This window comes from Ranitomeya imitator, chromosome 2, assembly GCF_032444005.1.
Source record: "Ranitomeya imitator isolate aRanImi1 chromosome 2, aRanImi1.pri, whole genome shotgun sequence".
NCBI classification, from domain to species: domain Eukaryota; kingdom Metazoa; phylum Chordata; class Amphibia; order Anura; family Dendrobatidae; genus Ranitomeya; species Ranitomeya imitator.
The window spans coordinates 623,323,718-623,338,417 of NC_091283.1; the positions used below are offsets into that span (position 1 = coordinate 623,323,718).

The window sequence follows — 14,700 nt, forward strand, 5'->3', positions numbered from 1 at the left end:
CGGGAAGAATTTATGCTATAAAAACAGCTGTTTCAATGGTTCCTTGACAGTCACCTGAAGAAGATTGAAGATCTGAATTACAGCTGATGGAACCGTTACTTCAGCAGCTGATCCTGAGGCCAGAGGGGGAGGGCGGCGTTGAGTGGTTGCGGAGATGCCTAGCTATAGAACCGGCTATAAAACCTACCTCTGTTCCAGAGGTTTTGGCTTCTCTGGCACCACGATCGCAGCCTTCCTCCCCGGTGATCCAGCTCTCTTCTGCCCCGGCGAGATCAAGCCGCAGTTCAAAGAGGAGCCCCAGGTCAAGAATTGTTTATTCTCCCACGCCGCCATCTTCTGGAGTCCCTGTAGGCATACAGGATGTACGCGGCAGTAGGCGGATCTCGTCACGGAGGAAGTCTCGGAGCCCAGTGCGAGATCATCAGCTGTCTCACTACCCGGCGTCATCAGAGAGCGCCGGCGGTCCGGGAGCACCACATCAACGGGAATCACCTCAGGCTGCAGGAAGCGGGAGAAGCGCATCTGGCCATTACAGCTTTGAAAGCGCTGTGATGGCCCAACGATCAGGGTCGGCAGAACATCATCCTCACAGCGGGTAGATGTTTTCAGAAGCCCCAGCTGCCTCCGCTGCTGCCGGATCCTGGATCACTCAGCATACGGCGTCGGATGAAGACCAGCTCGCTCCTCACCAGCCGCATTCGCCTACTATGTTGGGCTCGAGTGCTGGCGTCCATAGCGATGGTGGATCACGTCATCAGTCCAGAGGTGAGATTTTAAATGTTCCCCTGTCTGTCCCAATGTTAGATATGAAAACGCTAGTAAGGGAGGTTTTAGAGGAATATTTGGGCAGTGGTGTCACCCAAGTATCACCCAGATCTTCCTCTATGGATTCTAACCTTGGCAGCTCTGGTGTTGTTTTGAAACCTAGACTGCCTGAGGTTCTTTTAAAGGAATCACCGACTTGTGAAATATCGCCATTAGGTTTTCACTTGAGTGTTTCTTTAAAAGAACAGATTTGGAATAGGGAATTTGTTGATTTGTTTTAACTTTTACCATCTGGTAGGGATCAACAGAGTAGATACGAAAGGAAGGATGAACATGATGATAAAAGGAAGAATTCACCACTTAAATCTTTCAATAATTGGCTCCAAGCCTTTGCTATCTACTCTGCTGTGTTAGGTGAGAAATACCCCAATCTTTGCTCTGGTTTATTTCAGCATTTGGATACCATTTTGGGGGGCATATCGTAATTTTGGCGGTATGGCATGGTTATTATATGATGAGGCATTTTGTCAAAAATTATCTATGTACCCCAAATTAGCCTGGGGCACGAAGGATGTTGGTTTATGGCGTTTTATGATGTTACCTCAACGATCTTCAAATGTCAGACAGGTTTCCAGTGTTCCTGTAAAGAAAGGAGTTTGTTTTGCTTTCAATGAGAATAGCTGCAAGTGGTCTCAGAACTGTCGTTTTCGCCATGAGTGCTCCTTCTGTGGGGGTTCCCACCCAATGTTTAAATGTTTCAAAAAGCAATTACAGAATGGACAGCAAGGCAATCCCAAGGGCCCCTTTTCTAAAGGCACCGACCCCGGTGATCCTGGAAAAAATGGCCCCTTGCTTAGAAGTATACCCAGATTGGGTGAGTAGCTCTCTTCTATACGAGGGCTTTCTTAATGGTTTTTTCATTCCCCCTTTTTCAGGCAGTGGGTGTAAGCTAGTACCTAACTTGCCTTCAGCTATTGAGTTGCTTCACATTGTTGAAGAAAAAATTGTAAAAGAATTGGAATCTGGTAGGGTGTCTGGTCCTTTTGATTCACCCACCTTTAAAAATTTTAGGTTATCTCCTTTAGTAATAGTGCCTAAAAAAGAGCAAGGGGCCTATAGGCCCATACATCATTTGTCATATCCAAAAGGTTATTCTTTGAATGAAGAAGTCGCTAGCGATAAGTGTTTGGTTAAATATACTTCATTTGATAAAGCGGTAAATTTATTACAAAAATTTGTGCGTAATGCTCTAATGTCAAAATCGGACATAAAATCGGCTTTTTGTCTTTTACCGGTGAACCCTGATGGTTTTAGTTCCCTGGGTTTCTCATTTAAGGATAAATTCTTTTTTGATAGGTGACTCCCTATGGGCTTTTCTCTTTCTTGTTTTTATTTTGAGACGTTCTCTACTTTTTTACAATGGGTAGTTGAAGTTAATTCTGGGGACGGGGGTTTATTGCATTACTTAGACGATTTTTTATTTATTGGTCCTAAAGATTCAGAAGCTTGTTACTCGTTGTTAAAGAAATTCTTGGAAGTATGCAGTCATTTTTGGTGTCCCGATTGCATCTGAAAAAACTCTGCCCCCTTGTACTTCATTAGAGTTTTTAGGTATTTTTATTGATTCAGAAAGAATGACTTGTTCTTTACCCGTTGACAAACTCTCTAAACTTCGTGCATCTATAAATCGCTGTTTATTAGCCGAAAAAGTGACGTTAAAGGAGTTACAGTCTTTGCTAGGTCTTTTGAACTTTGCTCTCAGAATTGTTCCTATAGGTAGAGTTTTTTCCGCACGCTTGTACGCTGCTACAGCAGGTTATACCAATCCTAATTCTCATATTAGATTGGGTAAGGATTTAAAGGAAGACCTAAAAATTTGGCTTAGTTTTTTGTCTCGATTTAACGGTAAAACGGTATGGCAAATGTCATTTGTAGGTGCGGAAGATTTATCACTGTCTTATTTTGCAGATGAGCATTTCGGCATTGGAGCAGTATTTGCTACTAAGTGGATTTTTTAGGCTTGGCCAGCATCTTGGGCTCGTCGTAGAATATTAAAAAATCAAACAGTGTTAGACTTGTTTGCAATATTGCTTTGTCTTCATCTTTGGAGTTCATCCCTGAGGGATAGAAGGATTTTGTTTTCCTCTAGTAATCAAGGTTTGGTATTCGCTTTAAATACTTTATCGTCAAAGAACAAGTGGGTTTCTCAAATCCTTAGGCAGATTATTTTTCTTTGTTTGGATTTTAACATCTGGTTGAAAGCTTCCTTTTCTCTCAGAGTGAACAATAGTAATGCTAAATTTGTTTGTCACCGCCAGCAGTCTCAGTTCTTGAATGAGGTTCCAGATGCAGACATGAAAGGAGGAGATTGCCCTCAGTGGATTTGGAACATTGTTCAGGATTAATCCCGCATTTTATTAGGAAGTCTTTGGCTGAGAGAACTTGGGTATTCGGTCGCATGGCGCACGTGGGTGAATTTTTGTACGAGCAAGGATTACCGGTATGAAGAATGTACTGTTGAGATGGCCGTAAAATTTTTAGAAAGTTTATTGTTACAGGGCTTATCTTATTCAGATTTAGCAAAACATGTAGCTGGAGTTTCATTTTTTCTTAAATTTTTAGGTAAAAAACCAATGTCTGATTTGTTTCATGTTAGACAATTCTTAAAAGGCTTTAGGAGACATAATTTTAAGCCTGATGTTCGTCAGCCTATATATTTTAAATTGCTTAAGGATCTTTTGCTAATTCTTTCTTCACTTTGCAGGGACGGTTTTGAATCCTGCCTTTTCTCTACAGCTTTCTCTTTAGCATTTTTTGCAGCTCTAAGAGTGCGCAAATTGATTTCCCATAGCAAGTCTTTTCCTTCTGGTCTGTTTCTTGATGACGTTAAACTTTTTGAATCTCATGTAATGTTATTTGTTAAGAGATCAAAAACAGACCAGATGGGAAGAGATTCCTCGTTGTGTTTGAATTCCATCTCTGATAACATTATTTGCCCAGTTTTCAATACGAAAAGATGGCTTTTGCTATGTCCAAAGAGTGTGGGTCCGTTTTTATTCATTCTGATGGTGTACCTGTGACAGTTTTTCAATTTAATGCTATATTAAAAAATGCCTAATTAAGTTGAATTTGAGTGACCTTAAAATTACATCACGCTCGTTTCACATTGGGGCTGCTACTGAGGCCTCTAGGTTGGGTTTCCAAGAGAGCAATATAAAGAGAATTGGAAGATGGAATTTTAACAGATTTAAATTGTATGTTCGACCTGATTTGTATGATTTCTAATGTATTCTTCATTTTTTAGGTTTATTATCAGTCTGGATCAGGGCCGGCTCCAGGTTTTTGAGGGCCCCGGGCGAAAGAGTCTCATTGGCCCCCCCTTAACACATACCACGATTCATGATCGCATATAACACAGCCATGTAGTATATAACACAGCCCACGTAGTATATAGCACAGCCACGTAGTCTATAGCGCACAGCCCATGTAGCATATAACAGCCCATATAGTATATAGCACAGCCACATATTATATAACACAGCCCACGTAGTATATAGAACAGCCATGTAATATATAGCACAGCCCATGTAGCATATAACAGCCCATGTAGTATATAACACAGCCCACGTAGTGTATAGCACAGCCATGTAGTATATAGAACCGCCATGTAGTATATAGCACAGACATGTAGTATACAGCACAGCCCCCCTCCCCCCAAGAATGGCCCCATAGTCCAGTACTCACTGTTATAGTTACAAAAGAAAAACAAAAACACTCCTCACCTCTCAACATTCCAGCGCCGCGCTGCTCCCTCCCTGCTCCGGTCTCGGCGGCTGCCGCTGCACTGCCTGACACACAGCGAGTGCGCGATGATGTTATCCGCAGCGGCAGTGTCAGAGGCAGAGTGGGGAATGATGGGAGAGGGAGCGTCAGGTGACGCTCTCTCCTCCATCATTTGCTTTGAACTTTACCGGCAGACGCCGTTAAAGTTCAAAACGGCGGCGGGGGAGTTGGCGCTTGCGACAGGTGGGCCCCCCTGCCTCACAGGGGCCCCATAGCAGCTGTATGATGTGCCGCTAGCCGAGGGCTCCTGGGAGAGGGGTGCCCTAGGCACTGGCAGCTGCCTGCCCCTAACGCCGGCCCTGAATGGGCCCCCTGTCTCGCCAGGGCCCCGGCACTTGCCCGGGTACTGATGCTGGCCTTGGTCTGGATCATCGGGCATTCTTATATATTTTGGACTGAAAAAAGGGCGAGAGTAAGATGCTATTCAGAGAACCTTTCCTTTAACTCTTCTTTTCTGCAGATATCTTGGCATAGCAGGCGAGGAATGCAGTGGAAGAATTTAATCGTCGATATGAGAAAATTAGCTCAGTTATGGCCCAATCCGGACCTGGTAATTTTTCATTTAGGTGGAAACGACTTGGGTAAAGTTAGCACTTTAAATCTTTTAGCATTCATGAGGAGAGATATTGCCATCTTGAAAACAGAATTTTTTGGGTCAACTTTCATTTTTTCGGAAATTATTCCTAGGTATTTATGGTCAAGGAAAGATATGTTGTTTTTGGAAAAAATTTGTAAACGGGTTAATCGGAATATGGAAAAGTTTATGCTATTAACTAACGTTTTTTCTTTTAGGCATGCGGATTTAGAGGATGTTATTACAGGCATGTACAGGAATGATTTAGTTCATCTTTCAGATGTTGGCTTGGACATATTGAATTTGGATCTCCAAGCCATCATCGAAAAATGGCTTTAGCGTTTTGGGGGGGCCTCGCCTTGTTAAGGCTTGGCGTTTGGGAAAATCGCCCAGTCTTCCAGGTGGATTTGGTACTGTTGGTATGTTTTAATTCAGTTATAAAGGTTAAATGGATTATTCTTTGTAATGGAGTATAATAACATTTAAAGAGTAACTCAAAATAAACGCCACGGCCATTTTATTCCAAATCAATTTGGTTGTCATGTGTGAGTTATTGGGGATGTTTTGGGGGGTTTGTGTTACCATAAATACCATCACATACTGAATTTAAAAAAAAGAACAATATGTTTTTGCAGGCAGGTGCCAGCCGTGGCACCTATGTTGCATAATAATCGCATGGTTAGTGTGCACTTAATCTCTTTTTGCACATTTGCATGAACGAGGAACAAAAAAAAAGTCCTTTTGAAAATGGCGTCCAGGGCGCCTGCATAGTAACAGCTATCGTTTTGTATAGAGATCCAAGAGCTGCTGTTGCGCAGGCACTGGTGGCGCCATCTTGCTGGAGAAGAAAAAAATGTCCTCTTCCAAGATGGCACCACCCTCACCTGTGCAGTAGCAGCTCTCGGAGATCGCCAACACCTGCTATTGCACATGCGCTGGCTTCCCCATCTTCGTGGAGGATTGCAGCTTCTAGTCTCCCATGGAAACTACTGAAAAAGTAAAAAAAAAGTTAAAAAAAATTACATAAATAAAATCACACGCCTTTCGCCCAATTCAAAATAAAACAATTAAAAAAATCAAATATACACATATTTGGTATCGCTGCATTCAGAATTGCCCGATCTCTAAATATAGAAAAAGAATTAACCCGATCACTAAACGGCGTAACAAGGAAAAAAAATCAAAATGTCAGAATTATGTTTTTCTGGTTGCTGCTACACTGCATTAAAATGCAATAACAGGCAATCATGAGATCATATTTACACCAAAATGTATCAATAAAAATGTCAACTCCGCGTGCAAAAAAATAAGCCCTCACTCAGCACAAGATCACGAAAAATGGAGATGCTAATGGTCACGGAAGTTTTTATTTATTTTGTTTTTTTTTACCAACCTTTGGAATTTTTTTTCCACCAATTAGACAAAAAAGAACCTAGACAATGTTTGATGTCTATGAACTCATAATGACCTGGAGAATCATAATGGCAGGTCAGTTTTAGCAGTTAGTGAACATGGTAAAAAAAAAAAAAACAACTGTGGAATTGCACTTTTCTTGCAATTTCACCCTATTTGGATTTGTTTTCCCATTCTCCATTACATGATATGTTCAAACCAATGGTGTTGTTCAAAAGTACAACTCATCCTGCAAAAAACAAGCCCTCACATGGCCATTTTGACAGAAAAGTAAAAAAGTTATGGTTCTGGAAAGAAAAAAAATGTGCAAAAAACGAAAACGCAAAAACAAAAATACATCTGGTCATGAAGGGGTTAACAATGATTCTGCCTTCACCAAAGGTCAACAATTTTTACACATTTGGTCCATTTTATTAAAGGGCATTCCCATCTCCAAGATTCTATCCCAATATGTAGAAGGTATAATAATAATAAAAATATTAGCAAATACCTCCAATTAGAAAGGTAGTATAATTTTTTGATTTGCTATGTCTCTTTCCTCATGTGCAGGCATTTGCAGAACCTTAGGTATCCATGGTTACGACCACTGATGAAGTGACAGTTAGCTAGTTGCTAGTGGTTGTGACAATGGATACCTAAGGTCCTGCAATGTCTGCACATAAGGAAAGAGACATAGCGAATCAGAATAATTATACTACATTTCTAATGTTTTCTAGAGGTTAGTGATGAGCGAATATACTCGTTGCTCGGGTTTTCCAGAGCATGCTCGGATGTTCTCTGAGTATTTATGACTGCTTGGAGATTTAGTTTTCCTTGCCGCAGCTGGATGATTTGCAGCCTCTAGACAGCTTGACTACATATGGGGATTCCCTAGCAACCAGGCAGCCCCCACATGTACTCAGGTTGGCTAGCAGCCGTAAATTATGCAGCTGTGTCAACAAAACCTAAATCTCCGAGCAGTCACAAATACTCGGAGACCACCCGAGCATGCTCAGGAAAACCCGAGCAATGAGTATACTCGCTCATCACTACTAGAGGTCTATTCGTGGGATGGTCCCCAAACCTGGTGCTTCCCCCATCCCTCCCGTTTTTTTTGTATGTTTATTGTAGGTTGTCTTCTACTAATAGCATCCCTGTCCCATTTGCTTTTAAAATCTCTATCAAACTATCCTGACTGACTTTAATATGTCCTAGTCTGCTTCAATCCATAGAAAGCTTGGTGAATTTTTTTCACCATTTAATCTTTGGGTCAAGTTACCCCAGTATACCTTAATTCTCAGAGGCCACTGGCAATATCAAAACATATGTTTCTCTATTAAGTGCATTTGACAACTTTCGGTGTTGAGATATTCTATAGCTCAACTTTGATTTTATAAAACTTGTGAAAGAATTTGCTGTAGAGCAACAATACAAGTTATACTCACCTTACTGATCCTCCGTGGCTCCCATAGTGATATTTTCTTGGTATAGCATCAGTTATTTTTTCCTGATTCAGTGTTGCTGCTTTGAAATGATGTGACTGCTGCAGCCAATCACAGATGTAGCTGTGGATCCACCTTGGAGATCACTGCTGAAGCCGCTGATTGGCTGCAGCAGTCACAAGTCATGTCAATGTCAATCCATCATCACTGAAGCAGAAAAAACAGTCAGACCGCCCAGTGACTAGAAAAATATGAGAACATATGAGCTGCAGATGTCATCCAAGTGCAGTCTGATATACGCCGACTCACAGAATGGAGAAGATCACAGTAAATTGGCACTTGTCTAATGCTCAAGGCAGAGTTTGATCCGAGGGTCATTTACATACAGCATCCGATTCATTTGCATGAAGAATCATCGGATGCTTCTCACCAGTGAGTCCTAAGAGTGGAGCTTGGAAGAAACCAACTGGTAAAAATGATTTATTTCTTGTCTGAGGAACTGAAGTCCGCAAATCTACACTCACTATTTGCCCATGTCATATGCTACAAAATCAGAACGTTAGTAATAAGGATTTGGCAGCACATGTTGGTAGAAAATAGGTCTGATCACACTGTTACTCAAAAGAGAAGAAGGAGCTGTATTCTTGAAGTATAGGCAGGATTAGGGTTTAATCTGTCGCCTTCCACTGTCTATAAGAAAATACCATTTCATTTCTAACTCTTTTTTTTTATTTTCTTTAATGTGCCAGTTATGGAGCTAATTCTTACCTGTATCTGCCATGTGGCCTTTTACATGTTCTGTGTTGTTGAGGGTTGCAGATGTTATATCAATCACAGCTGTAAGCAAAAATAAATAGATTTAAGGTTTGGTTTCAGCACCAAGCAAAAGATTGGTAGATGCCATGGGCCACCGATGTAGGTAGAGGTCCCATGGCATCTCCGATAACATGCTCTATGCTTATCAAGCTGAGTGTGCAGTTAACAAGCCACATTCCCAGTCCGGGATAGCAGGAGCAGGGCATCACACAACATATTGGCTATCAATGTACTATGCACCCCTCCTGGTGGGCTCCTGAGACACATGGAAGAAGATGCCATTGATTTCTATCCTAATATACTGAGCAAAGCTGACCAGGTCATAATCCATGAAAAAATAACATGTCTCATCAGCCCATCTGTGCTCTTGTACCCCTTTTTACAAGAACCATCAGGTTAGTATTAAAAGGGTGGTCCACACCCCTGCTTAATCAATACAGGAACCCAAGTAAAATAAAAGCAATGGATATTCACCTCTCGCAGTGGCGCAGTTCTGGCGATGTCGGCACCACTATTCCCAGAGAGTGATGCGAAATTGTTGTGCCATTTGCATGCTGCAGCCTACGAGTGGCCACTCGTCATCTGAAGCTTTTACTGTTTCATTGGCCTCCAAGATGGAATATTGATGACTTTCAGCCAAACAGCTGATTGGCTGTAGCCACCACATGACACAACAATATCATGTCACCAGCGGCACCAACATCACTTGAAAAACACCGCTATGGGAGAAGAATAACAATTGTTTTTATTTTAATTGGGGTCATGAATTGATTTAACCGGGGTTGCACAATGGTGGACAAGCCCTTTAAATCATCACACCATCAGCAGGGTAGTATTCACGTTATGCAAAAAACTACTGCCTGGCACCAGAGAGAACTTTACTATCAACTGAAAATTACAAGAGACATTTTATCTTGAGTAGCACCCATAATTTATAACTTTCCTGAAGCTACCCCTACGGTCAGTGGCATATTGTATATGTTAAGGGGCGTTTATAAAGTGAGAAAATGGTGAACGAGTGTTGTTAAAAATGATTGTGTTGCTGTATAAACAGTCTGCCAATCACCCTATGAACAAGCAACATGCTCATTAATCTGGTGAAATGATCTTTTTGATCTTTTATGCAGCATAAAAAATTATCATTCTCGGAGGCTCATTGTCCTGTGTAAACAGGAATCGCACTGCCGAGAACCATAGCAGCCTATGCACACTGAACGATCTAGTATAGATCTATAGATCACTCAGCATACATCAATTACTTTTGTTTACCTGTGTAAACAGGCATTCAAACGTATCCCAATTGGTAAAAGATTACCAATCGATGGTCATATCGTGCCGCTGGTCGGTCTGTGTAAATGGACCTTTAGATTCTGCTTTGCGCATGGTCATTTCAAAGCATTAAGAAAATGCAGAACTAAAAAGAAAGGTAGAAAAATCTACCAGCAACTTTTCCACAGATAATAATAATATTCTTTATTTTTTATATAGAGCTAACATATTCCGCAGCGCTTTACAGTTTGCACACATTATCATCACTGTCCCTGATGGGGCTCACAATCTAGATTCCGTATCAGTATGTCTTTGGAATGTGGAAGGAAACCGGAGTGCCCGGAGGAAACCCACGCAAACATGGAGAGAACATAGAAACTCCTTGCAGATGGTGTCCAAGGTGGGATTAGAACCAAGGACTCCAGCGCTGCAATGCTAACCACTGAGTCACCGTGCTGCCCACAGATGAGCTTTAAGGTCCATTTACATTGGCTGATAATCTGTCAAATCCAAACAGTAATGACCCATGGTTCACGGCAGTTGTTTAATGTGAATGAGTTGAGTGATTGAACAATATGTTCAAAAATTTTCTTTCATCGTTCATTAAATCGTTTAGGTAAGCAAAAAAATTTTCAATTTTCGAAAATTGAGATTTATCGCTTGTTCAATGCTTTGACCAGCAAAAAGTGGAAATTCGAATGCTAAATAGATATGGCTTTCAGTGATTGCTTGACCGTTTTCCGAAGCAATTGTTCAGTTGTAGTCGGAGCATAGGAAAGAGCACATATTCACGGATGGAACTAGTACATATATTCGGAACTAGAAAAATTTTTTTGCTTCATTAATTTGATTAAATATTCTTTATAAAGTATCTATGGAAATGTTTGTACAATACTTTATGAATTTATGTATTCCAAATGAATAATCTCACTTATGGCATTTTAACATTGAACACACCTACACTTCAGATCTTCTGTGTGAGCACAATTCGTAATGTTTGATGCAATCGCTATTCAGCCATTTCATTCACAATTCTGGTCCTGTATAAACACTTGTCTGACATCGCTTGTTAGTTGTGAGTTATAACGGCATCATTCAGCATTTAACCAATCTGCTCATAGAAATGTCCCCTTATTAGGCGAGGACGACACGCAAACTTTCCGCTCAAGGAACATTCGGTTATAACTACGATAGTTGCAGTGCACAGGCGGGCGCTAAGCTTCATGCCATACAGTGGGGTCGATTTAGTATTCCTGTGCAATATTCAGACAGTGCAAACTTAGTGTGAAATATCTAAAATCATCTTAAATTTATCACGCTGGCACCTGCCGGAAGACAAATTTGGTATATTTTTGCATGCTTTTCTCTACCTTTATATCACATTTTGGTTCTCTTACTTTGACCCGCTTATGCACCTAAATTTTGATGCAATTTAGCTTATGTTGCATTTTTTAAGCCATGCCCCATTGTCATAGACTAGCAAACACCACATCATAAATAGGACTAAAACTCAAAGCAATATTATACTATTAGACACAATTCTCCCCAATTTAGACACATCTACCCATTGTTGACTTCTGGCCATTTTTCGTAGTACAAAATGCAAATTCTTATTAATCAGTGATTCTCCAGTACATAAAAAAACTTTGCAAAGTGCAATATCCCCCCATTCTAGAAGGGCCAGCTGTCTAGTCACTGGATGGCCTGAGCATCACAAAACTATCATATTGAGTACAGCAAAAATGGAAAATGCAGAAGATATAACATTATAGAGACAGGGAACAAAGAAAAGTATGGCAGCAAAGAAAATAAATGCAATGTGGCTTACTGATGGCATATGCTGTCAGCAATAACAAATGCGACCTCATGGCTCCGGCTTGTGGAAGATTTGGCGATCTCTGTGTTCTGTGTGAGATCTGGCATTCTGACAGCAGCACCACCACTAATGACCTCACCCAAACGCAGTTTTCCCATGTGTTCTGAGAAGATAAGATACACCATTGCTATCATCTGTAATGTGCACTGGTTTTTCTGCCTAAACCAAAAAGAAAACAAGTGCAAAGACCCCGCAAATTTTATTTTAATGCTCTCCCTCCTAATAGATGGCACCACTAACTATATGTTATTCCATTCACTGGGAAGCTAAGGGGCAAACAAAATCATAGACATTAGAGCAAGCTATATTTTCTTCATGTCATTAAAAAAAATTCCCAGAAAAAAAAGACAGAATTCTTCAATGAAGACTTGTAAGGAAATGCAGCAAAAAAATGTTTAAAGACAACTTAACCTGCAAATAATATAGGGTTAATCTGCAGGTTAATAGGGTTCTGACACCGAGCAGCGCCCGGTGACTGAAATCATGTTGGCACCACTTGGAAAAATTCACATCTCTAAAAGAAAATGATAAACGACACGCCATTAAGGTGAATAAGGCTACGTTCAGATTAGGCTACGTTCAGATTAGCGTTTCCCGACACTGCGTCGGGAAACGCAGCGGCGACGCACGCGTCATGCGCCCCTATGTTCGTCAAAAAACAACGCACGCGTCGCAAAACGCAGCGTTTTTGCGTGCGCAACGCTAATCTGAACGTAGCCTTAGCGTTGCGCGCCGCTGCGTCGGCGACGCAACGCACGACGCACGAAAAAACGCATGCAAACGCATGCAAAAACGCTGCGTTTTGCGACGCGTGCGTCGTTTTTTGACGAAAATCGGACGCAAGAAAAATGCAACTTGTTGCATTTTCTTGCGTCCGACGCTAGCGTCAAAAACGACGCACGTGTCGGAAAACGCAACAAGAAAAACGCATGCGTCCCCTATGTTAAACATAGGGGCGCATGACGCGTGCGTCGCCGCTGCGTTTCCCGACGCAGCGTCGGGAAACGCTAATCTGAACGTAGCCTAACAGCTGAAAATTGGAAGAACAATTATTTCAAACAGGAAAAGTCACGTTTGAAAGACATCAAAGGGGCTAGGAATTAAATGAATCAAGAAAATGGTGGGTCAGCCCACCACTCTGGATAGGAAGGCTCCGCTGATTCTGGGAAATTGCACTGACTAGCCAGAGAAAATCCAGTCATACAGAAACTGGTGTGATGGTTCAGCAAAAAGACATGTCCCGAGCATGGTTTTAAAGGGGTTTTCCCACTAACAAATTACATTTAATCAATAGATCTTGGAATAATAATAAGGTCCACAATTGGATGTGTTTAGATAAAATGTTCCTGTGCTGAGATAATCTTACAGTATAAATGTGACCCTGCTGTGTACTGTGTAATGGCTGTATCTGACTGTACAGGGACATGGTCTGCAAAAAAGAGTATATCTCACGCGAGCCCCCCAACGAACTTATCCATTACATTAAACCGCTGCCCACTCTCCCCAGTCCCACAAGCTCGCTGCCTCGGGGTAATCCTTGACACTCATCTCTCCTTCAAACCGCATATCCAAACCCTTTCCACTTCCTGCCGCCTTCAACTCAAAAATATTTCACGGATCCATATATTCCTAAACCAAGAATCTGCAAAAACACTAGTCCATGCCCTCATCATCTCCCGCCTCGACTACTGTAACCTCCTGCTCTGTGGCCTCCCCTCTAACACTCTCGCACCCCTCCAATCTATTCTAAACTCAGCTGCCCGACTAATCCACCTGTCCCCCCGCTATTCCCTGGCCTCTCCCCTCTGTCAATCCCTTCACTGGCTCCCCATTACCCAGAGACTCCAGTACAAAAGCCTAAGCATGACATACAAAGCCATCCACAACCTGTCTCCTCCATACATCTATGACCTCGTCTCCCTGTACTTTCCTGCATGCAACCTCTGATCCTCACAAGATCACCTTCTCTATTCCCCTCTTATCTCTTCTTCCCACAATCGCATACAAGATTTCTCTCGCGCATCACCCCTACTCTGGAACTCTCTACCACAACATATCAGACTCTCACCTACCATCGAAACCTTCAAAAAGAACTTGAAGACCTACCTCTTCCGGAAAGCCTACAACCTGCAGTAATCCACCAAACCACTGCACGAGCAGCTCTATCCTCACCTACTGTATTCTCACCCATCCATTGTAGATTGTGAGCCTTCGCGGGCAGGGTCCTCTCTCCTCCTGTACCAGTTGTGACTTGTATTGTTCAAGATTATTGTACTTGTTTTTATTATGTTTACCCCTCCTCACATTTAAAGCGCCATGGAATAAATGGCGCTATAATAATAAATAATAATAATAAATAATATAGCAATTACAGCCCAGGATCACAGCTGATTCTTTTTGAGAGGTAAAACATTCACTGTCTGTTTTTAAGCAATGTTTTACCTCAAAGATAGAATTATCTGTGATCCCGTGCTGTAATGTCTGTATACTCTCTTTTGCTTCCTCCCCTGCCCAGTAACTGTGGTATTAGGAGATCATGTCCCTGTCCGGTCAAACACAGCCATTACATAGTACACAGCAGGGGCACATTTATAAGATTATCTCAGCACAGGAACATTTTGTTAAACACAATCAATTGTGGAACTCATTATAATTTCAAGACCTATTAATTAAAATGTTGATTAAAATTAATGTTGCTAGTGCGAAACCCCTTTAGTTTCATG

General features: G+C 41.6%; 1 protein-coding gene across 2 annotated transcripts in view; it reads right to left on the reverse strand.

Annotated features, from left to right (window-relative positions):
* The window catches only part of LOC138665224 (uncharacterized), an 82,492-nt gene extending 70,462 nt beyond the window's left edge, over positions 1-12,030 (reverse strand). Inside the window, exons 1-2 of one of the 2 annotated variants that reach the window (XM_069752512.1) lie at positions 11,930-12,009; positions 8,785-8,853 (exon numbers count right to left, since the gene is read on the reverse strand). In XM_069752512.1, coding sequence (XP_069608613.1) covers positions 8,785-8,853; positions 11,930-11,969 — 109 coding nt within the window. In that variant the 5' untranslated portion in view covers positions 11,970-12,009. Of the gene's footprint in view, positions 1-8,784; positions 8,854-11,929 lie in introns of both variants that reach the window. The other variant, XM_069752513.1, reaches the window with a different exon arrangement.
* Positions 12,031-14,700: the final 2,670 nt, after the last annotated feature.